Source organism: Xenopus laevis, chromosome 6L (genome assembly GCF_017654675.1).
Source record: "Xenopus laevis strain J_2021 chromosome 6L, Xenopus_laevis_v10.1, whole genome shotgun sequence".
Classification (NCBI taxonomy): domain Eukaryota; kingdom Metazoa; phylum Chordata; class Amphibia; order Anura; family Pipidae; genus Xenopus; species Xenopus laevis.
This window is the reverse complement of record NC_054381.1, coordinates 128,162,406-128,188,507: the sequence shown is the minus strand read 5'-3', so window position 1 is coordinate 128,188,507 and position 26,102 is coordinate 128,162,406. Positions and strand designations below refer to the sequence as shown.

The 26,102-nt window shown below is 38.8% G+C and overlaps 1 protein-coding gene across 3 annotated transcripts in view; it reads right to left on the bottom strand.

The window, feature by feature from the left end:
* Positions 1-1,541: 1,541 nt before the first annotated feature.
* c8orf34.L (chromosome 8 open reading frame 34 L homeolog) overlaps positions 1,542-26,102 on the bottom strand; it is a 128,970-nt gene continuing 104,409 nt past the window's right edge. For 2 of the 3 annotated variants that reach the window (XM_018268073.2, XM_041566487.1), the window contains exons 12-14: positions 20,878-21,380; positions 17,800-17,893; positions 1,542-5,653 (exon numbers count right to left, since the gene is read on the bottom strand). In XM_018268073.2, coding sequence (XP_018123562.1) covers positions 5,646-5,653; positions 17,800-17,893; positions 20,878-21,380 — 605 coding nt within the window. In that variant the 3' untranslated portion in view covers positions 1,542-5,645. Of the gene's footprint in view, positions 5,654-17,799; positions 17,894-18,607; positions 20,763-20,877; positions 21,381-26,102 lie in introns of those variants that run through there. The other variant, XM_041566488.1, reaches the window with a different exon arrangement.

Sequence of the window (26,102 nt, the reverse complement as noted above, 5' to 3'; positions counted from 1 at the left end):
TGATTAATCTGCTTCCCCATATGCAGAGTCTGGACCACCTCCCACGCTTTTTCACACTTTGCCCCATGTCCTGCCCTTAAAGGATTTTAATGGTTTACCTGTTACCCCCTGGCCAGTGCTCCTATTTGGGGGCTATTAGGCTCCAGCCTGGGGTATTTCTGTGTGAGCACCACAGAGCAACCCCCATCTTCTGCTTCTTCTTTCTTCTGTTGCTGGGGCAGACACATACATGGTGGAGTGAAATAGCTGGCTTTTTTTCTTAAAGTTTCGCCCTCCACTCTCCTGCATATGTGTTCCGGGCATGAAGAAAGAAGATTCGGAAAATGAGGATTGCTCCATGACTTTCCTGTAGAAATAGCCTTGGTCAGTGCAGTTTACTGCTAAGAAAAGCACCGGTGAGTGAATATAATGACTGCCATACATTTGGCACCCACCAGTGATTAGAATAAATGAGGAGAATATAATTAAACCCTACTACCTGGTATAAATGTAAACATATGCACTCCTTTATAGCTGCTACTTGTTTAAAGTTGGTACAGGTATGGGACCTGTTATTCAGCATGCTTGGGACCTGGGTTTTTCCAAATAACGGATCTTTATGTAATTTGGATCTTCATACCTTAAGTCTACTAGAAAATGATTTAAACATTAAATAAACCCAATAGACTGTTTTTGCCTCCAATAAGGATTAATTATATCTTAGTTTGGATCAAGTACAAGGCACAGTTTTAATATAACTGATACAAAGGAATTTTTTAAAAATCTGGATCATTAAATGGAGTCTACGGGAGACAACCTTTCCATAATTTGGAGACTTCTGGATAATGGGTTTCTGGATAATGGATCCCATACCTGTACTTGATTTAACAAATGAAGAAAATGAAAGTGAAGAAAACATAATTTCAAACCGTTTTATTGTGGTAGTAGTTACCAGGCATATTCATTTATCAAAAATGACGTCCACTGAATAAAATCATTCACTCATTACAAATCATTAAAAGTACATGCCCCAGAAAGAACACAACCCCCAAATCACGTTCGCCTTCTACTCATCGTCACTTCGTTAAAACATCACTTAACAATGTAAAGAAATTAGAATGTTTCAACAGGATATAACCTCAGGCTTGCGTGTCACGGAATTCATCCTTGAGCTCCGTATGATGGATTTCACATTCTTACTTGCTCTACATTCAGGCAAAGGCTTATAGAGAATATAAATTATAGTACAAATACTTTCATATATTTTACATTAATTATCTGAATAGACTCGTTTGAAAAGGTTTCTAGAGTTTAATTAAAATAAAAATCATATGCAAATAATTGCTGGGTCGGCCTATGATGCCAACATGCACTGGGAAAAATAGTCCGCTGCCTTAAAGGGATCCTGTCATCAGAAAACATGTTTTTTTCAAAACGCATCAGTTAATAGTGCTACTCCAGCAGACTTCTGCACTGAAATTCATTTCTCAAAAGAGCAAACAGAATTTTTATATTTAATTTTGAAATCTGACATGAGGCTAGACATTTTGTCAATTTCCCAGCTGCCCCAAGGCATGTGCTCTTATAAACTTCAATCACTCTTTACTGCTGTACTGCAAGTTCCCATGACAGTATCCCTTTAATCATATCTCTTAAACGACACAGTTCCTATGCTGAACGTATAGTGTATATGTTTCTATTGTGACATACAGTGCCTGGGAGTATCCATGCTGCTCTTTCTATAAAATAAACCATATTGGTGATGTATTAATGCTGATTTAGAAGAAGGTAAAACAATGAAGACCAATATAAATATGGTATTGAAAAGTTACAAAAATGTGGATTAAGGCTTTACAAATTGAATCAATTATAATATTTTTATATATACATTTCAATCTTAAAAATGTTGAGAAGTAATACAGAATCAAAAAACTGTTTACATCATTTCTCAATTACATTATCATATCTACTGAATTAATTTAGCATTTTTGTTCCATTTAGGTCATTCCCATAGTCATGCCATGCCATAATCTCAACCACTAGGGCAGAACCTCAATCCAGAATATTTTTTAGGGGTTTGTAATAAATACAGATAACTGAAAAGAGGGCTTTGGGAAGGGATAATGAGGATTATTGAGAAGAGAACTGTTACTGTTTCTCTACAGTAAGGTGAAATCTCAAGCATCATCAGAAGGGTGTTCATAGAAACAAGGTAAAGCTCTCTAACACAAAAATCATTTCCAATTTCTACCCATAGTTCATAAATACCACTTTGATACAATAATAAGTTTCAGTGTGCCTTTAGTATGAGAAATGATACGCTATTCTCTAGTGTGTTTGCGTAATAAGACAAAGTGTACAGTGCGGTTCAATAAAGATATATTCTACATGATCCCTTTCCATGGTGGAGGTCAGCCCTTTGATCTATGCTGCTCATTGTCATGTTAAAGAAGAAGGAAATGTCCAATATGCGGGGGTGCCAAACGTTAGGAAAAATGCACCAGCCCGGGGTACTTGCGAGTGAGCATTATCTTAATTTAGTCAATCAAACTTTAACAAAAAAAAGCCAGCTTTTTCCTTCTACTGTGCATGCATTGGCTACTGGATTTTGAAGAAAGAAGATCACTCACTTGCAAGTGCCCCTGGCCAGTGCAGTTTTCTGTTAACAGGAGCACCGGCCTGGGGTATCAGGTTAGTCATTACAATCCTTGGGGGGGTTGCCCTGACATTTGGCACCCCCTCATGGATTGGACCTTTCCTTCTCGTTTAAATAAAACAATGTCTACACCAGAGCTGAAACATAATCTATGGTGCTGGAACTATGAAGACCCTACATTCTATGATGACCATCTTTGCTCATTTAATATACTTTAAGAGCAAACTATAGTTCCAAACTGTCCTTGGAAGCAATGTCAAATAAAAAAATATTCTTAGGGAGCATGGGTTCTTTTAAGAGTGACCAAAGGCAAACAAATATAACATCAAAACATGCTATGCCAAGAGTTGGCTGCAGTAGTGTGAAGGTCACTGCCATTGGACAGTGGAGCAGTGGAAATGTGTCCTTTGGAGTGATAAATATCATTTCACTATTTGGCAGTCTGAATTTGGCAGATGCCAAGAAAGCACTACCTGTTTGAATAATGCTGATGTTTTGATGGAGGATAAATAATGGTCTGGGCTTATTTTCCATGGTTGCATTCCTACTTTGTGGCAACAGTTTGAGGAAGGACCTTTTTTTGTTTCTGCATAACAATGCCCCCATGCACAAAGTGAGGTCTATACAGAATGGGATTGCTGAAAGGGAGTGGAAGAACATGCCTGGACTGACTAGAGCCCTGACCTCAATCCAAATTAGCACCCGAAGGATCAACTACTGTGAGCAAGGCCTGAATGTCCAACATCAGTACCAACCTCACTAATGTTTTTGCAGCTGAATGGAAGCAAACCCCACAAAGAATGTTCCAACATCTAGTGGAAAGCCTTTACAGAAGACTAGAGCAGCTGAGCAGCAATGGGAGGACTGACTTCATATTAATACTGTTTGTTTGGAAGTGAGTTGTTGGACAGGCAGGTGTACTTACAGTGCCATACAGTGTATATAATTAAATCCTTAGAACTAGAGATGCACTTAATCGACAATTTTCGAATTTTGACAGATACAGAATGCACCACAAAATTAAAGTACTGTACATGAAAGATTATTCACCTTCAGTGGTCAAACATCACTTGGGATTTATGGTTTGGATTCTCTTCAGCCAGGCACAGAGGAATGGCCGAAATCTAAATCCTGCAATAAAGACTCAAGGATTCAATGCATCCCTTCTTTTTACAGTTATGTTGCTCAAAGGGGATCACCACATCCATTTTTAACAATGGAGGTTTATCACAAGAATAAAAACAATTTCTCTTCATAGATCTCCAGATGATGCTGGACCAGTCATTGGTTTGGTCTTATATGTGTTAAAATAAAAAGCTAAAATCAGACCTTGTATGGCTAGCCTAATTCTCAGAAGCCGCTTGCAAGTGGCAAAATACTCCAATCTGCATGCCGTTACAAATAGAGGGGCTCTTGCATGGATAGGAAAATTCTCTGCTTTTCTCCATGCAAGAGAGAGCATAGCATAACAAAGAACTAGTACTGGTGACAGCTTGCAACTTGCTGGGCTTTTCTACTTGCACTGAAACAGCAGCTTTTGCGAGTAAGTATTATATTAGCTCAGGAGTCTATGAAAGTCAGCAGAGAAGTTTGTAGCAAAGCATACTGAAAGTTGGAAAGTCAACTAAATCATCGAATATCTTTAAAACCATTTAAAATCTTGAATCAATTATATATAGAGCGACATTATCAGTTGCAAATAATTAAACCTCCATCTAAAAACAGATTTTGAGTTTGTTCAACTTTAAGGGAAGCATCAAAACACTGTATATACACCACTTAAGGAGCTTTACACAATATTACCCCGGCTACATTCTGCTGCCAAAGACAATAAGTAATTCCCAGAAAGCAATGGATGCATAAGCAATCCATTCATATGGTTAGGTAATGTCTTAGTGATTAATGCACGCCCAAGCTTTCCAGCATTCCCTTCTCTATAAGCAGCGGCTGGATGTGACATTATATAAAATGCCATATATTATAGCACATACAGAGATGAGCTATGCAAAGTAATGCTAATGCTTCTTCCAAAGTAGTAAAAAGTTGGTCAAGAAGAGATAAGGCCAAGTTCTACTTAAACTGCAAATAAAACCACACAGTGGCAATTGGTAGGATGATGGCTTTCAAGGAAGATTTAGGGCTACTCAAACAAGACAAATATTTTTTGAATAAAACAGTACCCCTAAACCATTGTTATCAATAACATATACATACTCATGCTGGATACATTCTTTTAGTGTCTACAGTGTATCAGACACGGACTGGCAATAGTGTAAGGCATCTATAGTAATTAAAAGTGAATGTTACATCTTAAAGTGTTCTGATGAATAATGCAAGGCGAAGTCACACGTGATCAAGTGTTACAACACTGATTCCCATTGAATGTCAGGTAGGCATGTTGCCTCATCTGCTTTCTGTTGGTGTGCAGAGTCCACTTTCCCTTCAATAGTCATGGTTAACTTGACCTCATTGATAGCACCAGACAAAGCTGGACCGGAACCCCCTTCTGAATGAATATGATTCAGTAAAGATGGATAATAAGAACCATTGGATGTATTTTTACAAGGAGTGATATAGTGGAAGTAGAAGAAAAAAGCCAAAGATGGATAATAAGAACCATTGGATGTATTTTTACAAGGAGTGATATAGTGGAAGTAGAAGAAAAAAGCCAAATGTGGATACACAACTTGCAATCTGGACATCACTTTGGGTTCTTACCATTTTTACCATAACTTTTTAAACTGATCACCCCTCAAGTATGAAATTCCTTTGCACTCAATGAAATAATAAATATGTTCATTAGTCATTGAGCCTCTTTAGTATATTGCCAAGGAAAGTCCATGTTGACCAAGCAGCAAAGAGGAAGCATTCCAATGATTGATTTTGATCCACCAAATAATCCAATCACTGCTCATGGATAGCACACACCAGAAATTGAAAAAAAATAATTTCCAATCATCTTCTTTGAATCCTTTATACTGAACTTATTGGTTTCCACTGCTGATTGGTGCTATAAACCTGCAGAGATAAAAAAAAGAAACATTAATGATGTTAAAGGACCTGTGAACTCCAGCACTGTTCAAGGCTATTCTTTGAACGGCCACTGCTAAGTTGGTCAATGTGAAAGGCGAGTCCTGTCATATAGCTAGGTGGCAGATTTAGGGTCACGCAAGACATTGATCTGCACTTACCAACGCTTGTTTTTATTTTAGTGTGCCACTGATGCAAAGTAAGTATATAATATCTGCTTTAATATGCTCACTTACTAAGGAAAATACAAAGTACAAACTTGCAGCAGACTTGTGTCTACCGAATCATATTCTAATAAAGGTATGGGACCTGTTATCCAGAATGCATGGGACTTGGGGTTTTCCGAATAATGGATCTTTCTGTAATTTGGATCTTCATACCTTAAGTCTACTAGAAAATCATGTAAACATTAAATAAACCCAACAGGCTGGTTTTGCTTCCAATAAGGATTAATTATATCTTAGTTTGGATCAAGTACACAGTACAATTTTATTATTACAGAAAAAATGAAATTATTTTTAAAAATGTGGGTTATTTGGATAAAATGGATTCTATGGAAGACAGTCTTTCATTAGTTTGGAGCTTTCAGAATAATGGGCATCCGGATAACGGATCCCATACCTGTACTGATATTGGCCTTTCTCCCGTGTCAAGCTTCTGCCTAGGTTCTTACTCCCTGAGGCTTAATCATAAAATCGGAAACTTCATATAAAAATGCTTTCATAGTAAATAGAACAGAATTGTGCTAGTATAGGTAGTTCTCCTTAGGGGTGTCTTCATGTTTTTAGACACAGGACAAATAATAACCAATAAACCGAGATAAAGTGCGAAAACAACAATGATATTATCCTAAATGAAAACGAAAAATGAAAACAGAAAATCCAAATGAATGAAACAAACAGGGAAAATTATAAAACAATAACAGTCAATGAGACAGTATTCTCTATAATAACCTATAATTACTGTTATTATAAAGAATACCAGAGGCTTGACACAGGAAAAAGGTCAATATCAGTACAGGTATGGGATCCGTTATCCGGATGCCCATTATGCTCCAAACTATGGAAAGACCGTCTTACATGTGGATTATTTTATAATTTTCCCTGGAAGTTTTCATAAACATATTTTAAATTTCTACTTACTATGAATGTGTACTTATATGAGGTTTTCAGTTATATGATGAAGCTGCAAAATGTCACCTTTTCGGCCAGATTCAATTCAGTGAGAAAAAAGTTGATCACATGAAAAGTCATGGAAGAGATTAAATTTGGGATGCAATTCAATTCAGAAAAATGTACAGTAAAACCTCACTTTTACATCCCCTAATTTTAAATTTTCCCTCATTTTACAAAAACTTTTTTCTCACTGAATTGAATCTGGCCCTTTAAGTGGGCTAATTAATTGTAAGCCTCATGTATAGCTTTACTCAACTTTTCCTTTTTGACTTTTTTGATGATTACAACCTTTGTGGGGCTTAAGATACATCAAAAGAACCTGGCTCCTTACTACCCTGACATTGCAGTACATGCAACTTATCAGGGGTCTGCTATTATCCTGGATTTTGGGGGAGAAATGACATGTTGTGGGTAAACCATATGGAGATTTGCATCCATTTTTTGAACTTGTGTTCATAAATGAGCCTTTAAACCATTTGACACCACAATTAAAGTCAGTAATATTGGCGGTTATCTGATTGGCAGTCATGAACTAGAGTATTCCTGTTAAAATATTCAGGTGCATCAAAGATCTTAATGTAATAGAGAACTGTATAAATGATGTTGCAGTAAGGAAACTCTTCTGCATATGGTAGAGGTTTAGACTCCTTTGTATAATATAGAAAATACCATTATGAAGCCCTTTCCTGTGCACCTCTTGGTTTCTGTGTAATATAAATATTTCATGTTTACAGTGTTGAATAATATGTTGACATCATAGGTCAAGGTAATGTGATATATGTTTATTCAGTTGAAGAACTTCATGGAACAGATTGGTGCAGCACATGAAGCCACTGTGGTGGGTACAAAGGGATTGAGAAGAAGACTGAGAGATAGTAGAAAACTGAGGTTTGTCATGGAATATATTGAAGTAGGGGAACGGTTGTTTGGATTAGAGTCCTGCGAGGTCCATTTTTTGGGACCCGTACCCGACCTATACCCGCATCCTGCAATCCGCAACCCGAACCCACAACCCGCATTCTTACCCGCTTGGAACCGCTACCCGACCCTACCCACAAGTACTTTATCCGCAACCCGGACCCGCTGATCATCAAGAATCGGGAAGTACTGTCATTGTAAACCGGAAGTGACAGCATTGGAAGTAGACGTGATCAGAAAAAAAGGAGTAAAACAGGAAGTGCTGTCGTAAACCGGAAGTGACATCATCGGAAGTTGCTGTAACCAGAAAAAGGAGTAAATATCTCTATTGAGAAGACCCGCGGCCTGACCGGCAGAACCGCCGACCCGCATCTTTACCCGCACCCAGAACTTCTCCCCTCAACCCGCAAGGTACCACAGGTTTCTGCGGGTAACCCGCGGGTACCCGACCCGCTGCAGGACTCTAGTTTGGATCATACAGGGTTTGGTTCTTTTCAACTATTAAAACAAATAAAAAATAAGTATAGAAGACTCAGGAGATGCTTATGCATCAGGCTACACATAATATTACCAGTGTAAAAACTGATTACATCATGAAATCTAAAAACCTATTTTACCTTTAGCTACAAGCTGTACAAATGCTGAACGTTTATGGTATTTTAGAGAAGCATTTCAAACAATTCAATACCTGCTGCAATGCCACGGTAATAACAACACTTCCCAACTTTTTTCCCTCGTATACTATGTACATAGAAGGCTTAAGGACTAGGAACGAATTAAAAACAGACTCCATGAAACCTAATCAAACATGTGTGGTATGTAATGACATCATGGAAACCTCATCCAGATAAAGCATTTATCTAAAATATTATCTCAAGCAGAACAGAAATGTAACATTCCTTTAAACAAATTCATAAGAATCAGCCATGCTTAGTGCCTCAATTCACACTCTTGTCGATCTTCATTAGTGGCACCAGCCTGGATACAACATTTATGGTCTGAAATGTATAATACTGAGAAAACTGCTGATTGCAGGGAAATAATGGCAGCATCTTTCATGTTCGTACAAAATGTTTCCAGTATTTGTAAAAAGGCCTAAGATAGGAAAGCCTACTGGTTAGCATGTCACAGGTTAGTGTGAGATTTGGGAATATTATGCATGTCAGCTATAACCACTTACGTGTTAAAAATGTGTGGGAACAAGAAACCACCAGGATTCCAAGTCACAAGCAGCAAGGGAATATTATGCTATTGAAATGAATGACGTTTATTTTGCAGGCTTGGACTTTCCCATGTAAGTGCTGGGGGGGGAGAGTATATTTAAAAGTCATCCTTCATGTAGCAGAACAGAATGCAGGGAGCAGTGGTGTAACTAGATATTTCTGGGCCCCACAGCAAGTTATTTTTCAGGTTTTTAAACTGCACTCTGCCCCTTTTGCCATATTGAAAATCAGACATGAGGGGGCAAAGCAGGAGGTGCAGCTAACTTTGACTTTGGGCAGGTGGTAAGGAAAGGCCCTAATGCAGTCTGTGCCTCCTGCTGACACCTAGGTGCCTCCCTAATGTAGGCAGTGCTTAATACCAAACCTGCTTAATAGTGATGTGCGGGTCAGGGTTTTTCTGACCTGCAGTCGACCCTAACCCCGCCCTGCTCCAACCCGCGCCCGCCCGCACCTGTGCTTCCGGGGTCCTTGGACCTGCGCCATCGATGACGTCACAATGATGTCACAAAAGGGGCGAGCAGACGCGAGACTATAAAACCGGAAGTCGGCATTTGAAGGTGGCCGTGAGCAGTGCGAGGTCGACCTGAACCCGCCCGACCCCCGGGTATCAGGTCAGCCCGCACATCACTACTGCTTAATACTGAAAACTGACTCCACAGAGTTCGCAAAAAGTTTTTCGGACTTCTTCGGAGGTCAATTTGTGGTCTTAACTACTTGTACATTTTCGGACCAGAGAAAGACGGATTGAGGAGGCCACTGTAGACTTGTGGTGGAGTCTGAAGACTCTTGCCTCATGTGGGCCTTTTTCCCAGGTAGGTCAAAGATAAAGGGGCTCCTCCTAACTTTTGTGAATGGCAGTCCAATGACTCCTTTTCATTTTGTGCCCTTGTGACTAGGAGAACAAGACGTAGTCTATACAAAGTCCATAGTGCCCTTCTGCACTTGTGTTGCCCTTTAGTGTTTGCATGTTTTGCATTTGGCGAATGAAGCACTGCTTGGGCTTCAAAAAACAAAGCGTTAAACACATCCCGTTACAGCCTTTTTTTTTTTTTGTAACTTTTTCAGTTTTCACACTGCGCATGTAAGGGGCCCCCAGTCATTAAAGGCACAGTACACTAATTTCTTAAAAAACGTAATAACAGTTTTATTTGATAGATGTCACAAATTACACACCAACCAGCATACAGAACAGTTTCTCTAAAAGATTTACAGGTGATTCACATTCCCCACATTGCATTAGACTTGCGAACCCAGCCTTTAGGCATTTCCCGCACTACCTAGCGGTCAGGCAGTCCGCCGTACGATCTACGAGCCCTCCACCTCGCCCCGGTAGGAATTTCCGTTGTGCCACCTCCCTCCTTCAGCCAAGCAGGCCACCACAGCAGAGCCTCCTAGCTTTTCTGGGTAGGATTTTCGCCTGGGTTGTCCACACTGTCCTGACTACCACTTTTCCCTATCTGTGGCTGAACCACGGCTACTAACCCTCTTACTCCTTGGTGGGGTGCCAGCTACCCTTTCTAACTTTGCCCTCACTGGCTATGGCACCTAGTGTCCCATTTAAAGTTCTATCTATCTATACCTCTCAGAACCGACTAACCGCGCCCTGGGTAGAACCATGCCTTTTATACCTTTTCTACCCTGTCCCACTGCTTCCCTCTAGTGGCCGGGGCAGAAATTACATTTTACATAATATTCTTATATAACCCTTATATAACTAATGAGAACCCACTGCCGTCTATTGACCAAATCCTGTAAATGCACCTTTTAACACTTCAACTTTTCAACATCAAAAATCACACATACACAAAACAGGCATTTTCTTACAGTTACACCATCATTCACTGTACTTTTCGCATAACACCATTTTTATCCATCTTACACGCAGGGCACTGTAAATTACCCCTGGTAAGGCCACCTGCTGTCTTTCCCAATGCTGCAGAACTGAAACCACCAGCACTCCTTCAACAGCTAATTTGATGCAAGGATACTGAGAACTGAAATGTTGGCAATTACGGCAATGAACATATATCTATTTCCGCGTATACAATTTTATTCTCCAAATTCAGAGGATCTGACACATTTTGCAATTTTTTCTTTAAATTCATTGTTGCCCTTAGTTTTTTTATTTTACCATAATGTATTGAGTATTTAACAGCCAAATAAAAAACAGTGACATTAATGTTTTCATAGTCTGTATTTTTAAGCTTATAAATATTCGCAACAATTAAAGCAGCAATAAATACATAAACATTAATACCACATGTAACAAAGCATAAAAAAAATGTTTTCTCTGCCTGGACCCGCCAGTTGCACAATTCGGAGTGACTGAGAACATCCTGTCTTTTGAGCATTTTATGACTTTATGGTTTATTTTACTAACACATAATTGAAAGATTTCCTTGGCGAGTTGGCAGATTCCAAATTTGATTAGTTTGAGCATTTCCTTCGGGATCAGCCTGAAATGTAAATCTGTGTTATGACGAAAGACACAAAATACAGAGACGCTTAGGAAGAATAAGTACTCAAAGGTAACGCACTGAGCTTCTCCCACTGATATGTTTACTGTCACACATAGGAAATGTTGAAGCTGTTGATGCAGATAAATCCAGATGAGTAAAATTAATATATATGTTATTACCAGGGAAGCACTGAATCCATCATTTGGGGATTCAGCTGAATTCTGAACAGAATAAGAATCCTAATTTACATCTGAAAAATAAAATCTATTAACTCTGGTTGTCCAGTGTTTGGATTTAGTTTGTCCAGACACTAAAGATTTGTCAGAATCCAAATCCTACAAAAATGCTGCCATTCAGCAAATCCTGAACCGGATCCTAGTCTTCACCTTATTGGTTCAAGTTAACTTAATTCAAGTGCAGTTGTGGTCGTGCAAAACGGCTCCTGGTTGCACTTCTGAATAGGTGTGATGAGTGCCCATTTGTTTAAAAAATTGATGTAATACATAGGGAAACCCTGAAGCTCCATCTTTCGCTATGTATATTTTGCTTTTGTATTTACTTAATGATAGTATTGATTGAAAAACGAACTTGTCTTTTTCTTTCCCTGCTGCTATGAAGATGATACAGATGACAAGGGCATTTTTATATTAGCTTACCTTTGTCTGAGGCTGGCTGACTGCAGCCTTCCTTATCTCTTTCTATAACTCTCTATATTGTGTTGTAAAGCCATTTTAAAAACGCAGAAGTCTGTATGGTGGGTGGTGAAATGAGGGGGAGTGGCTGGATTGGGGGCAGATGGAAAGCTGTGGGTTAAGAAGAGTGGAGTCATGCAAAAGTGAGTGGAGAATTGGAACACTTCATGGATTGGAGGAAGAATTACAAATTTATTGGCAATGTAATTTTGTAATACTCACCCATCCCTAGCTGGCAGGTCCAAATCCGGACCTGCTAGATAGTAACTAACTTACTAAGCCAAAAAAAAAATACAGAGGGAGTTTAAATTTACAGACAGTGAATATGGTTTTATTCATTGAGCGCTCACAAGTGAGCAGTAGAACATTCAGTACACATATTTCTGCCTTATTTATTTGTTTGCTTGTGTTGATTGAATAAAAATGATTTTCTTTTTTTCAATTCGACCCCTGATTTGGAAAGTATGGAGAATGGAAAAGTGGTCCCCTGAAAACAAGCCAGTTCCTTTAGGCAATCAAAAGGCATTTATTTTTAGGGGGAGTGTAAAAGAGCTTCAGCATACACACAGAAATATATATATATCAGGGGTTTTTTCACATTCACACACAAAGAGAGACTAAGAAGAACCAAGAGACAGGGAAGAGTGGACTAAAGCAAAAAGGACAAGAATGTAGTCGCTGATTGATTTATTTGGGTCTACGGTTAGATCACAAATAATGATTTAAAGGGGTTGTTCACCTTCAAACAACTAGTTGGTTTCAGATAGATCACCAGAAATAACGACTTTTTCCAATGACTTTCTATTTTCTATGTGTGACGGTTTTTCTAATATTGAAGTGTAAATTGTCATTTCTCTCCTTCTGAAGCAGCTCTGGGAGGGGGGGTCGCCGATCCTGTAAACTGTTCTAAATGGATACATTTAGTTGATACATTTCTTATCTTTGTCCCTGCTGAGCAGAATCTCTGGGTTTCATTACAGGCAGCTGTTAGACTTGATACAATTGTTGCTAATACTCCAGAGATGCTGCTGAGAAATGGATCAACTCAATGTTGCAAAATTGTAACAGTTCAGAGTCTGCACCTGAATTACTGAGCTGCCAGACTCAAACACCACAGACACAAACATTCAACTTTACACTTAGATTTTGGAAAAAACGTAAAAGATGAATAATGGAAAGTATTTGAAAAAAGTCTTTATTTCTGGGGAACAATCTAAAAACAACTGAATTGAAAAAACTGTTTGGAAGGTGAACAACCCCTTTAAGATCAAATGCTCTCCCATCTTTATTGGGTCAAAGGTTCAATACTGGATTGCATTGTGATTCCCTTCTTTGGGTGAGCAACACACTTGAATGACACTATTTTCAGACCTCACAAGCAGAGCACCTCATTGGACAAGAATGTTTATTTACATTATCAAGAGAAACATTTTTACACTTTCCAGAAAAACATTTATACTATAAGTCTAGGGCCAGAAGGGGCCAAAATCAGCCTGTTGAAATCCTGAAAGCCCCTCACTGTAAACTGTATCCACTTCTTTTTTTTGTGTCCGGAACACTTATTTCAGCTCCGGCGTGAACACACTTGTGAGCTGTACCATTTTGTGCCCAAATCCTGCTGGAGCCAACACTAGGATTCTGGTTGCCAAAAAAGAAGAGGATACTGCCTGCTGTAAGGAGTTGAAAGGACCTGTGGATTTCAGCAGGTTGATTACATACCTGTCTGGCCCTAATGTAGTAAGTCAGATTTGGTTTGACAAGATGTACATAAAAGACAATACAAGCAAAGACCACATCAATGCAGATGGAGATCTCACTCTGGCATATAGGGGGGGCATGCAAAATCCCAGGCAAAAAAGGATTTGGAATATGTTCAAAATTGCACATTTTCATCTGAATCTTCATTGTGATTTATGTTCATTGTGCAAATAAATAGGGAATTTAAAATACAATTTGCACCAGACCAGATCATAATGAAAACAATCAGTCGAAGAACACATTGGTGACTGAGCACAAACCTTGCTCTCCCTGACTGGGAACTAAATCTGCCCATTTGAAGCCAGATATTATCTGCCTATTCAGCCACTCCTGATTGAGATGGAAACTAATGGCCCATGCATGGGGCCAATCGAAAGCCTCTCCAACCGATATCTGATTGGAGCTTGGCCAGATATCCTGAATACCAGATCTGTATATATATATGTATATGTTTTTCACTTCCTGATGACGGCCCGAGTGTAGGAGCTGAAACGTTGAAATAAAGCCAAGCACGTTTTCTTCACCAAAGTCCTAGGAGTGCGGTTTCATTTTGTTGTTTATAACTTTGTATATAACCAGCACCCAAGCATTTCCTTTGGTTTTGGTGCACCAGCTCTGGATTTTATATATATATATATATATATATGAAAAATAAATACCAAATGCTAAAACCTAAAATGTGCAGGCCGATTGCTTTAGACAAATCTGTAATACAATTCCCACACTTTTAAAAAAGTGTATATTTAATATGATGACATATTTTTCCAGCTGTAGGTTTTCATCTGCTATTTAAAAGCAGGCAGTAATCATGGTTTGCCTTGTAATTTATGAAACTACTAAGTCACAAAACAGGTGCTCCGCTTGCAAAGATTTATTTGGCAATTCCTGATCTTGAAGTCATAAATTATAAGAGTCTTGCCAGCGGGATACTCAATTACACATAGAATGTATTATTCAGAGATGGCAGTGTCACTTTTTATGCTTTTCGACAATTGAAGAAAAAAAAATAACAGAGCATTTGCTCCTTCATGCACAGCACAAGCCCATGAGAAAGGCTGCAAGAAAAGATACAAGGTTAATTCCTTGCAAGTATGTCTTTGAACTACAGACATGGCCGCAAAACTCAAAGTGTAGTAACAGGTGGGTACCATAATCAAATAATTACATTGAGCTTGAGTTCTGGCAATTGGTTTGCTTTTATTCTCTAACCGGAAGAATGTGGGATCATCCTGACAGCCCCTACCTAAGCAACGGAGATGATCCTTATCTTTAAAGAAAAAAATCGTCAGATACTTTGCAATTGAGCCATTGACACAGATCGAAAATGAGCATGGATCTGTTCCTTCAGGTCAGTGAAAGGGAACTGAGATTCATCTTACATCCTTTACTTCCAATGCAGCAAAGTGCAGATTCAGTTTGAACAGACTGACATGCAACGGGATAGCAACATTGTCTTTAAAAACTGCCTTCCACCCCTGAGGCAACAAGCATGCCAAGATGGTTGAAATCAGCAAAATTGGCAGTTTCACCAAGTTTTTATTATGATTATATTTTATTATATAAGCATGGAATTAACAGGGACATTTTCTGTAAGTTTGCTCATAGTCTTAAAAGAAAACGACCATAAAACTATGCCAGTACAGGTATTCAAATTTAATGTTATTTAGGTTTTAGATTATCACTGTTATTAAGAACACTGCCTTGTTGACTTTAGGAAGACTAGGAGTGACCACCTGCCACTGTACATCGACGGCTTTAATGTGGAGATTGTCAAAAGCACTTTGTAAGGTTCTCCTTGATGTCCACCTGGCGGAGAACTTCACCTGGTCCCACAACACCAGCTACTTAGCCAAGAAAGCCCAACAGTACCTCTACTTCCTGCGCAAGATGAAGAAATCCCATCTCCCACCATCCATACTCGAAACCTTCTACAGAGGGACTATCGAGAGCATCCTGAGCAGCTGTATCACTGTCTGTGCTGGGAACTGCACTGTCATGGAGTGCAAGACCCTACAGAGGATAGTGAAGACAGCAGAGAAGATCATAGGTGTCTCCCTTCCATCACGGATATTTACACCACTCACTACATCCGTAAAGCCACCAGCATTGTGGCTGATCCAACACACCCCTCACACTCACTGTTCACACTCCTGCCATCTGGAAAAAGGTACCGAAGCATTAGGGCCCTCACTGCCAGACTGTGTAACAGTTTCTTCCCCCAAGCCATAAGGCTCCTGAATATTCAAGGACCAGACAGATCTCTCTCACACACACACTATCTGACCTTACTATATACCACAACGTTACACAGCCACTGTACACCATTGTATAAATAAATAGCTATTGGATACAATTGTTCTCTATGAGCACATCTGCACTTTATCATGTTCTTTATAATGTTCTTACTACAATCATATCACAATGATACACCCATCATGTCTGACGTTTAGTATTATTTACTTAACATATAACATCTGCTGAGTGTGCACTGTCTTGTCCTGTCCTTGCACTGTGCTGTCCTGTCTTGAAGGAGTTGCAAATTTTTGCACTTGCACTTTTTGTCTGTTGTCCAGTACTTCTATGTTGTGTGTAGCACCATGGTCCTAAAGGAACGTTGTTTCGTTTCACTGTGTACTGTACAAACGTATATGGATGAAATGACAATAAACTCACTCTTGACTTCTTTTCCTTCACTGGTTGATTTGTTACTCAACATAGGTCTGGTGAGTTGCAACTCAAGCAGGTGTTACATAGGACTCTTACTGGCCATAGACGTACAGATTAATAGCCTATGTTGGACGAATGATCGTCCATGCCGATCTTCTGACCTGCAACTAACCATTCATATTAATGTAAAGTAGAAAAGAGAACAAATCACACGGTGCTCCGGCCATTACTTGACAGACAGCAATCGTACAGAAGTTAGGTTAGACAAATAGTAGTGACAGTCTCCCATTGATAACGACAATACATGCAGAGATATTATCAGACAATATAACCTGTCTGATCGATTGAATGACTGATCGACATGGCACAGAAAATGTCAGGACACTCCACACACAGTCTGATAATCGTACAAACCATTGTTTTGTACGATGGTATCTTTTACTGATTTTCACACTTTACAGATCTTATAATAACTTGGGCTCCAGTGGTTCTTTAAACACAGCTGTTTATTTGCTAGAATTTCACAACAGACAGGGTATTTATAACAATCACACTGGCCCCCACACATTGCTCTCCCCCACCTGCCCTGGATGACAACCTACTTCTTTGCGTCAAGCAAAAACCTTAAAGCACTGGTGTGTGTGTGTGTGTGTGGGGGGGGTACTTAGTGGAGCCTCTGGCTTCTCTAACAAGCCACAACCTCTCCCTCAATCAAAAAATTATAATGGGAGCTAGCCTTTACACGTCATAGTCCTACCTTGTTGATCTGCTCCTCCTTCTAAGTCTGCTGCCCTAGACATTTTAGCCCCATCAACCCATACAGCAAGCAGGGCCAAAAGAGTCTGAACCTTGGAATCAATCTTCTTTTAAGGACTAAGGAACATCTGGCATCCCAGTAGCCACTAAGAAACATCCAGATTCCCCCAGGGTATGGTTAAACCATAGAAGGGAAATCAACTTCCCTCCAAACTGTAAATAAAGCCAATTAATAGCTGAAGTTAATTCTTACCTCCTTACAACAACAAGAAATAGTGTAGTGTGTTCATAGATACAGTCCCTGTCTATTTAAACGTATGCTATAAAGCAGAAGCTCAAACTTGATATCTGGGCCATAGTTTTATACTAAATAAACTTCTTATTCCTTATGGTCTGTAGACATCCATCATTCTAAAACCTTGTTCATTCCCTTTTGTCCATAACTTATAACTGCGATAAAACCCAATTAAACAAAACAAGACTTACGTTTTCCTTTCTCCGTCCCTATGACTTCACTGTCTGTGTCACTGGGGAGTGTCCATGGCTGTCGAGAACCTTGAAGTTGTTCATACGATTCCTCCTAATAAATTAAAACAAATAGTTCTACCATTGACAGACTTGTTTCAGTTCAATAAAAAGTTCATATGTAATAAAACTGCATTTTCTGGTGCGGTGTGAACATTTAGTTCCAAGGGATGAATGTAATAAAAGTCATCAATGGAAAAAGAAGGGCAATGGGAACAAAATTAGAGAAAATGTCATTATATTTCTGCTTATGTTACACCTACTTTTACCATACATGGACAAAAGAAAGGCACATATATAACAGAACATCTTTGATCTATTGTGATTTGCACGTGAGTATAAAGAGTCCAATGTAAGGTTACCCAATCCCTTGAAAAACCAGAGCCAATCCTGGGCTGCACTTACTGCATTTATCTCAAATGAGTTGTATTAATTAACTTTTAGTATAATGTAGACATTGATATTATAAGACAATTTGCAATTTGTCTTCATTTTTTATGGTTTCTCAGCTTTTTATTCAGAAGCTCTCCAGTTTTGTATTTCAGCAGCTATCGGGTTGCTATGGTCTTATTTACCCTTATTTACCCAGGCATTGTCTTGAATGAGAGATGAGAATATGAATAGGAGACAGCATGCACAGAAAGATAAGTAATAGAAATTAATAACAGCAATAAAATTGTAGCCTCACAGAGCAATTGTTTTTGGCTGCTGGGATCAGTGACCTTCATTTGAAGGCTGAAAAAAGAGGAAGGCAAATAACTCAAAAACTACAAAAAAAAAAAAATGAAAACCAATTGCAAAGTTGCTAAGAACAGGCCATTCTATAACATAGTGACATAAAACCTCCCTTGTCCATACAGTACAGAATATAATAAACAATTACCAACCCATGTATGTAGCAGCCAGATTAAATGGAACAAGGCATCCTATCCAGCTGTGCTAGAATGTCAGAGCAGTTAACACGCAAGTCCAGAAAGCAAAGCCCCAAGATTTTATCAATGAAAATTGAATGGTGGCTGCTCTTGATATCTTAGCTCAGTTGGATTGTCTGGAAATGGTCTCTGTTTAATATTGTTGTCTGAACAAATTAATAGATACAGTTTCTCTGTCTGATAGCGATTGATTGATTAGTTGCACTGTGTATAGTATGTGGCTTGTCTAAGGGCTCACAATCTATTTTGATTTAGGTGACTGAAAAATTTAGCCATCTACACTGTTTGCTTATAAAGTAAAATTCTTTCTTTGCCTGCTCTCCAGTGTACTTAATCAAGCAATGTATATCTGTTTATACTAAGCTATAAAACAATTTACATAAACAGCAAGCTTAAACAGAGTGAATATGACGCAGAAAGTCCAGAGGATTACCAGACACCCGGGGACTAGCTGGCATGTAGTGAAAATCAAACCATACGTATTAAAAGGCGGGGGGGGCATTTTAGTCTCCAAATCTTTTTACAAGCCTGTTAGGCAACTCCTGTGGATTTTGTCCTAAAAGCAAAATATGCTTACGTTCCCTATATGCCCTACATTTCAACTCAAACTTGCTCTTACCGGTATTCTCAAAATCCCTCAATTTGACCTGTTCTCTAGCCTTCACCTCCAGTGTTCTTCAATATGTTTTTTATTAATATCATCTTCATGATAATATTAGACCCCTGCAATGTGCATTTGAGTTTATGCCAAGATTTAAAAAAATATATACAAATTAGAATATTTTTGAATTTGAGTTCTCAGAACATGAATTTTTGAAGTAATTGGGCAGGTTTAACAAACCAATTGGAGAGAGGACCGCATCATTTCATTGGTGTGCTCCTTGCTCCGACGGCCTGTGGGCATAATGGTGAAAGAGGTTGTCAAATGTGCAGATCTTTTAATGTATGTCCAGCTTTAATGTGGCCATATACGGCAGATGCTGATTCGGGCCTAGACTAATTCAGCAGTTTATCTGCCCCTGTATGGGGACTTCCGACAGGCCCATCTGGGAAAAATTGGGCAGATGTCGATTGGGAAACTTTCATTTTCCCGTCGGATCGGGGACCACATTGACTAGCTTTAGTCAGTACTCAATCTAAGTGGGGTGGGGAGAGACACATAGGTGCCTGCTCCCTATCCACCTCTAATTTGCAAATCTCTCTGCACCCAGCGGAAGATTTTTGATCCTCTTTTCAGGGTAGAGTACAGCAACCCCAGAGGTGTAAGTACTCTGCAAGTGAGCACTGAGGCTAGGGCCACACAGGGGCCGAAAACCAATAGCCCTACCGCAGGCAGTAGCTTCCCCTCTCTTCTGCATTGAACAGGCTCGGCGGGAACACTATTGTCGGGTTTCGAAGAACCACAAGTCTCTACATTTTGATCCAAAATCGGACAAAGTTGCTACAAGCTGATTCAATGCGGAAGAGAGAGGAGGCTACTGCTTGTGGTAGTACAGAAATCAGCCAGTGGATTTCAACTAGCGGTTTTCACCCCCCCCCCATGTGGCCCAAGCCTAAGAGGGCAAACTCTTTGGCCCCTTAGTGCTCATGCACTTGCATCCCTGGGGTAGTAAATGATCCCTATTATGTATTAGACGAATAGTGAAATGTTTTTTAGGTGGTTTGATAAACAGGGAGAGTGCTTTTGATAGCACAGCAATGGATAACAAGATTGTGCTACATTCTTTTTCTTTATCAGGATTATTAGCAACATCAAAGCAATAGATTCAGAATAAAAGCTCTCCTTTGTTATCTGTACTTATTTGCCTCCTTTCAATAAGTGCTGCACACGTGGGTTTCCTCCAGGTACTCCAGTTTCCTCCATTTCTTCCATACAGGCAGGTTAATTGGCTCCTGATTAAATTGACCTCAGGGTGTATGATAGGAACTTAGACTGTACAACTCCATTGAATGTTGTATTATCCCAGTAATGCACTGCAGAATATGTTAGCACTGTATAAAAATAAAGATTAATAATAACACATTTCTTCTAACAATATTGTGCACTGGAATTTACTCACATTCCTCATTACATTTGATAATAGCTATACAAAGACTTGATTCTTACTTCTGTAACACTGTTTCTTTGTGAAGCAATTCCTACAATGTCTGCACCTGCTTGAGGAGGAACAGCTGCTGGCGTGTTGGTTGTCCATCCAATTTGACTTTTACCAGTGATCGATCTACTCGTTTGTCCTGAAATGCTTCCTTCCTTACTTCCTTGGCTACTAGGGGTGTGTGGCCGGGACAACAAGCTGTTTGGAGTCCCAGGCCTACCTAATGGAGTCAGAGGAGTCTGAAGTTTGTTTAACTGTGAATTTGGAGTCTGCGGTCGACTATTTGAAATCGTGGTACCCTGTGTTCTGCTTGCAGCTTGAGGTGGTGTTTTGTTCCCTTGAAGATGAAGATGCAAGCTGTTTGAGGTTTGGTTTGGCACTTGTGGTCTTGCGTTCTGCATTTGAGAGGAATGGTAGCTTCCATGATGTTCATTGGTTAGCATGCCACTTGGCTGATTGCTTGGGCTCCGAGACATGCTTGCTTCAGCCATCAATGCCAAGTCCTTTTCAATATCTGCAAAAAAGGAAAACCAGATGAACTTGAATACATTCATGAATTCCTCTTCCCTTTGCCATTATGCCAGGGATGGTCCCGGGAAAAATTTTTTGAAACTGCAAATAAAGTAAAAATCTGAATTGTACGACAATATTTGAAAATATGCTACATCCATCCTATTAGAAAGAAATATCTTACTATAAAACCATCCCATAACCTGTTCCTTGACTCCATGAAAAATAAACTGCATATCTACTGTAATCTGTACTCTACTGTACATCTAGTTGTTATTACTCCCGTAGCTTGATGTTCAGCAGTGTCCGACTGGGCCAGCGGGACACCGGAAAAAACCCGATGGCCCAGATCCGCCTCTTTGGGGCAAATTCACTAAGATTCGTAGTTGCGCCAGGCGCAACTTCGCCAGGCGTAGTTTCGCCAGCACTCCGCAAATTCACTAAAATCCGAAGTTGCGCACAGGGGTAGCGTAAGGTTGCGAAGTTGCGCTAGCGTTAATTCGCTAAGCGAAGCGAAGTTACGCTAGCGATGGTTAATTTGCATACGGCGCCAAATTCAAATTTCAATGGAGGAATACGTAGAATCACTACAAATGCCTGGGAAACCTTCAAAACATCAAATAAAATTTTTTTTTTGCCCTACACATATGCCCACTGTTTAGTTAAGTTGCCATGAGTTAGGAAATGTAGGGGGGAAGGAGGGGAGCCCCAAAAAATTTTTCGATCTTTTTCAGCCTATCACCCATAATATAGAAAAAACGCCAGCGTTTTTTGGGACTTAGAAAAAAATTGACCTTTTTTTGAAGCAATCCCTATCTACTCTATTGCGCTTCGCCTGGTCTGAGGTGGCGAAGGAAGTCTAGCATAAAAGGTAGCGTTCAGTACACTGCGCGCGTTAGTGAATTTGCGTAGTTACGTCCATAGCGAAAATTCGCCAGGCGTAAAGGTGCGAAGTAACACTAGCGAATTTACGCCAGCGTTAGGCGCTTCGGCGCTTAGTGAATTTGGCTCTTTGTCGGTAAATCTGAATTTTTTGGTTGAAAAAACTTTATTCGATTCGAGTTTGCAAGTCGATCCTATTCACCCGAATTTAGAAAATTCAAATTTTTAAATAAATTTAGATTGGTCATTTTTTATCCAAATTTCAAGTTTATGGGAGTTCTTATAAACGCCCATAGACTCTAAGTTCAACCCTTGACAAATATGCCCCTTATTGTGAGTTATATAACTCCACTAGCTCCAAGTTGCTTGGGCTCCCTTTGGCCAAGGTCCAGGTTCTGAACTAGAGAATCAGCTCTTCAGCTCTAAAAACCAACACCTATTTAAGGATCACGATGGGTCTCTCCTCTATCTTCACAGGAACTGTTTTGCATGTAGGGATACATTGACAGATATAAGGGGTCTCAGTTCAAAGTATAATGTTTGCCACTTGCTGAAATATAAAATGGCTAGAAGAAAGAAGCCCACAGTTCATCCCCGACTGAATTTAATACAATATGGTTACCTGTGAAATATCTGAACCAGTATTACCTGACATTTTATAACTTCACCTTTTTTTAAGGAAAGTATAATTGTATCTTTGATGTGCCAATAATAACAATATATTAGCACACAGAGATCATTTAACACTGTCAGTGAATCAGACTCGTGTAGGTACTTGTTCTGGGGGTGGAACAAAACACTTTTATTTATTGAGTACCTTCGTTTAAAGTACCTGCAAAAATCATTAAGTCTGAGAAGGGCTTTTTAGAAATACCAATAAACGTGACCTTTGCAAATGTTTTCCGCAAAATCAAAGAACTGACAACAGTTAAAGGTGCAGTAGCCTCTTCGAATAAAAATGAGCATCTGCATTAAATAATTTTTACTGCTAAATAAGTTGAACAGACATAATTTGTATAAATGTTCACAACATTATAGAAAGTGTCAAATTATATTAACACAACACACAAGGCAGTGAATAAGCTGTAAAATATATTATGTGCTACCCCTCCATGTTTGTTTCTGTTTCCTTTTCCTCATAGATTGCAAGTTCTTCAGGAAAGGGAACTTTCCCAACTGTTGTCCTAGCACTGTATTTTCTCACGACACTTAATTGTACCCTGCACTTTTGTGGCTATATTAATAAAAACAATTGCATAAATATGTTATGTTATAATTGATGGTTAGTGATGTTGGCACATGACACACAGACTTGGGGGCAGATTTATCAAGGGTCGAATTGAAAATTCTAATTTTTAAATTCTAATTTTGAGTTTATTTTGATGTTTAACTGTTTTTATTGTTTTCATATTAAACAAGCAGGATTTCAAACAAAGATCAAAGAACAAAGCTATACAATAAGGCACACCTATACAACTTGTTGTGGCTAAATGCACAGAAAGAAAAATAAAATATAGTTTTTAATTGGTGATGCCACCTAAACAATTTACTAGATTACAAACAAGTAAATTAAACCAAAACCAACAACCTAATTACGCTCAGTGAATTTATGTAAGGTTCTTAACCGTACAATCATACAAGGAATGACAACTACTTTTTATGAACACATCAGATTAACCACTATAAGAAAATTATAACTGTAACAAGTCCAGAATACGTGGTTTAAAACTACAATCAATTTGGTACCAGAATATTGACCAAGTTTCAGTAAATCTTCTTTTAAGATAGGGTTCTGCTGATTAAATTCTTATCGCTTCTTGCCAGGAGAGTTGATTTAAAAGGGACTGTATATCTGGTAAAGAAGGAGTAGATTCAGACAGCCAATTTAAGAACAATAATTTCTTAGTAGTGGCTGCAAACAACAAAATTAGGTTGAGCAATAAATCACTTAGGGGTTTGGGTCGCCCCTTCAGAACGAGTCCTGGAGAATCCAGATGTAGTAGTGCAAATTTTGGATTTAATTTAATTTAATATGGAGCTTAAATTTGAGATTCAAAAACTTCTCCAAGGTGACCCATACCCTGTATACATTAGGACAACTCCAAAAGTAGTGAAATAAGTCTACTTTTTGTTGTTTACATTTCGGACAGAAGGACTAGGAGCCCAAGCTCGATGTCCTTTTATACAATTTACCATAGCCCAAGTGTACCAATTTAAAGTGTTGTACTCTCCAGTTTTCAGACACCAAATATTTGTTATAATTACTAATGGAATTTGAGAGTTGGGAAGGAGTAATTGCTGTTTGTAAATAACCCGACCACTTTTCTGCCACTTTATTAAGAGGATGTTTGTGCTTATTACCGAAAGACCAAAGTTTTTGAGAAATGAGACCAATGCTCATTAAAGGAGAATAAAAGGCTAAAATTAGGTAAGCTTTATCAGAAAGGTCTATATATATACACCAGTAAACCCTCAGAGTAATGCTGCTCTGAGTCCTCTGTTAAAAGAAACACAACATTTCTTTCCTTCTATTGTGTACTCATGGGCTTCTGAATCAGACTTCCTGTTTTCAGCTGAAACCTCCAGGGCAGGGCTTGAGCATGCTCAGTTTGCTCCTCTCCCCCTCCCTCCTCCCATCCCTGCTTTAATCTGAGCTCAGAGCTGTAAGTGAGCAGGGAGAGACTCAGGCAGGAAGTGATGTCACACAAAGTTTATATGGCAGCTTCTATCCTAAACAAACAGAGACAGTGTCTAGAGCTGTTTAGTCAGGTATGGTAAAGCATTCTGCAGAATAAATATAGCATTCTAGCTTGCACTATTGTGGCTAATATGTTGGCAATAAACTGTCTTGGAGCTTTCCTTCTCCTTTAAGTCAGGATTTTCAATAAAATCATTAATTGACTTTGCTAACTAGTGTTTCTGAAGAGCAAAAGATTCTTTATTTTGGACTCCAATCAAACCACTTTTAATGAACATGTACGAGTTTATTTTAGTGTAATTCAACTAGGGAATAGTCCAAATTCGATTTGAATTTTAAAAAAATTTGATCATGTACTGTTGTTTAAGAATTCAAATTCTACTATTCGCCATCTAAAACCTGCCGAATTGGTGTTTAAGCCTATGGGGAACCTCTTACAATCAAATTTTGGAGTCATTTGGTGGACTTTTGAAAAAAAAATTCAAATCGAATTTGTAGCTCAATCCTATTCACCCATTTTTTAAAAATTTGATTTTTCTAATGAATTTTGATTGGTCGTTTTTTTTTTTCAAATTTCAAGTTGATGGGAGTTTTTAAAAACACCCATATACTCGAAATTCAACCCTTGATAAATCTGCCCCTTGGTGTATAATAAGACATAATGTGCACCCTTCTTTAAAATATACATAGCCTTACATTTTACAATGGGGAATTGCACTTTGCTCCCTGCACTTGTAGCTGTAAACTTTATTGCATTTAGATATAAAAATACAATTTCCAAGATATTTTGTAACATGAATAATGGGATGTGGTCATCCAGTGGTGCTGTTTGTGGACAATGTTCTGCTGCTGTGATCTTCAAATACCCCTATTTTGTGCATTTGGGAACCCCAAATATATAGGCGTACGAATGAAGAAGAATGTGTCTTTTACATATAATTATCCTTCGCTAAGGTTCAGTGTATAGCCACTGTGTATTCTTTATAAAGATTTTATTCAACATTCAGTTTACCCAACTCGCTTGTACTGGCCTATAAATTTTGAGATCATGGGACCTATTTATTATGCTGTGTAAAATGAAATTCGCCAAAAAAAAAAACTGTGAAAAAAGTGGCGTAAAATAAATGGCAAATTTATCAAAGTGTG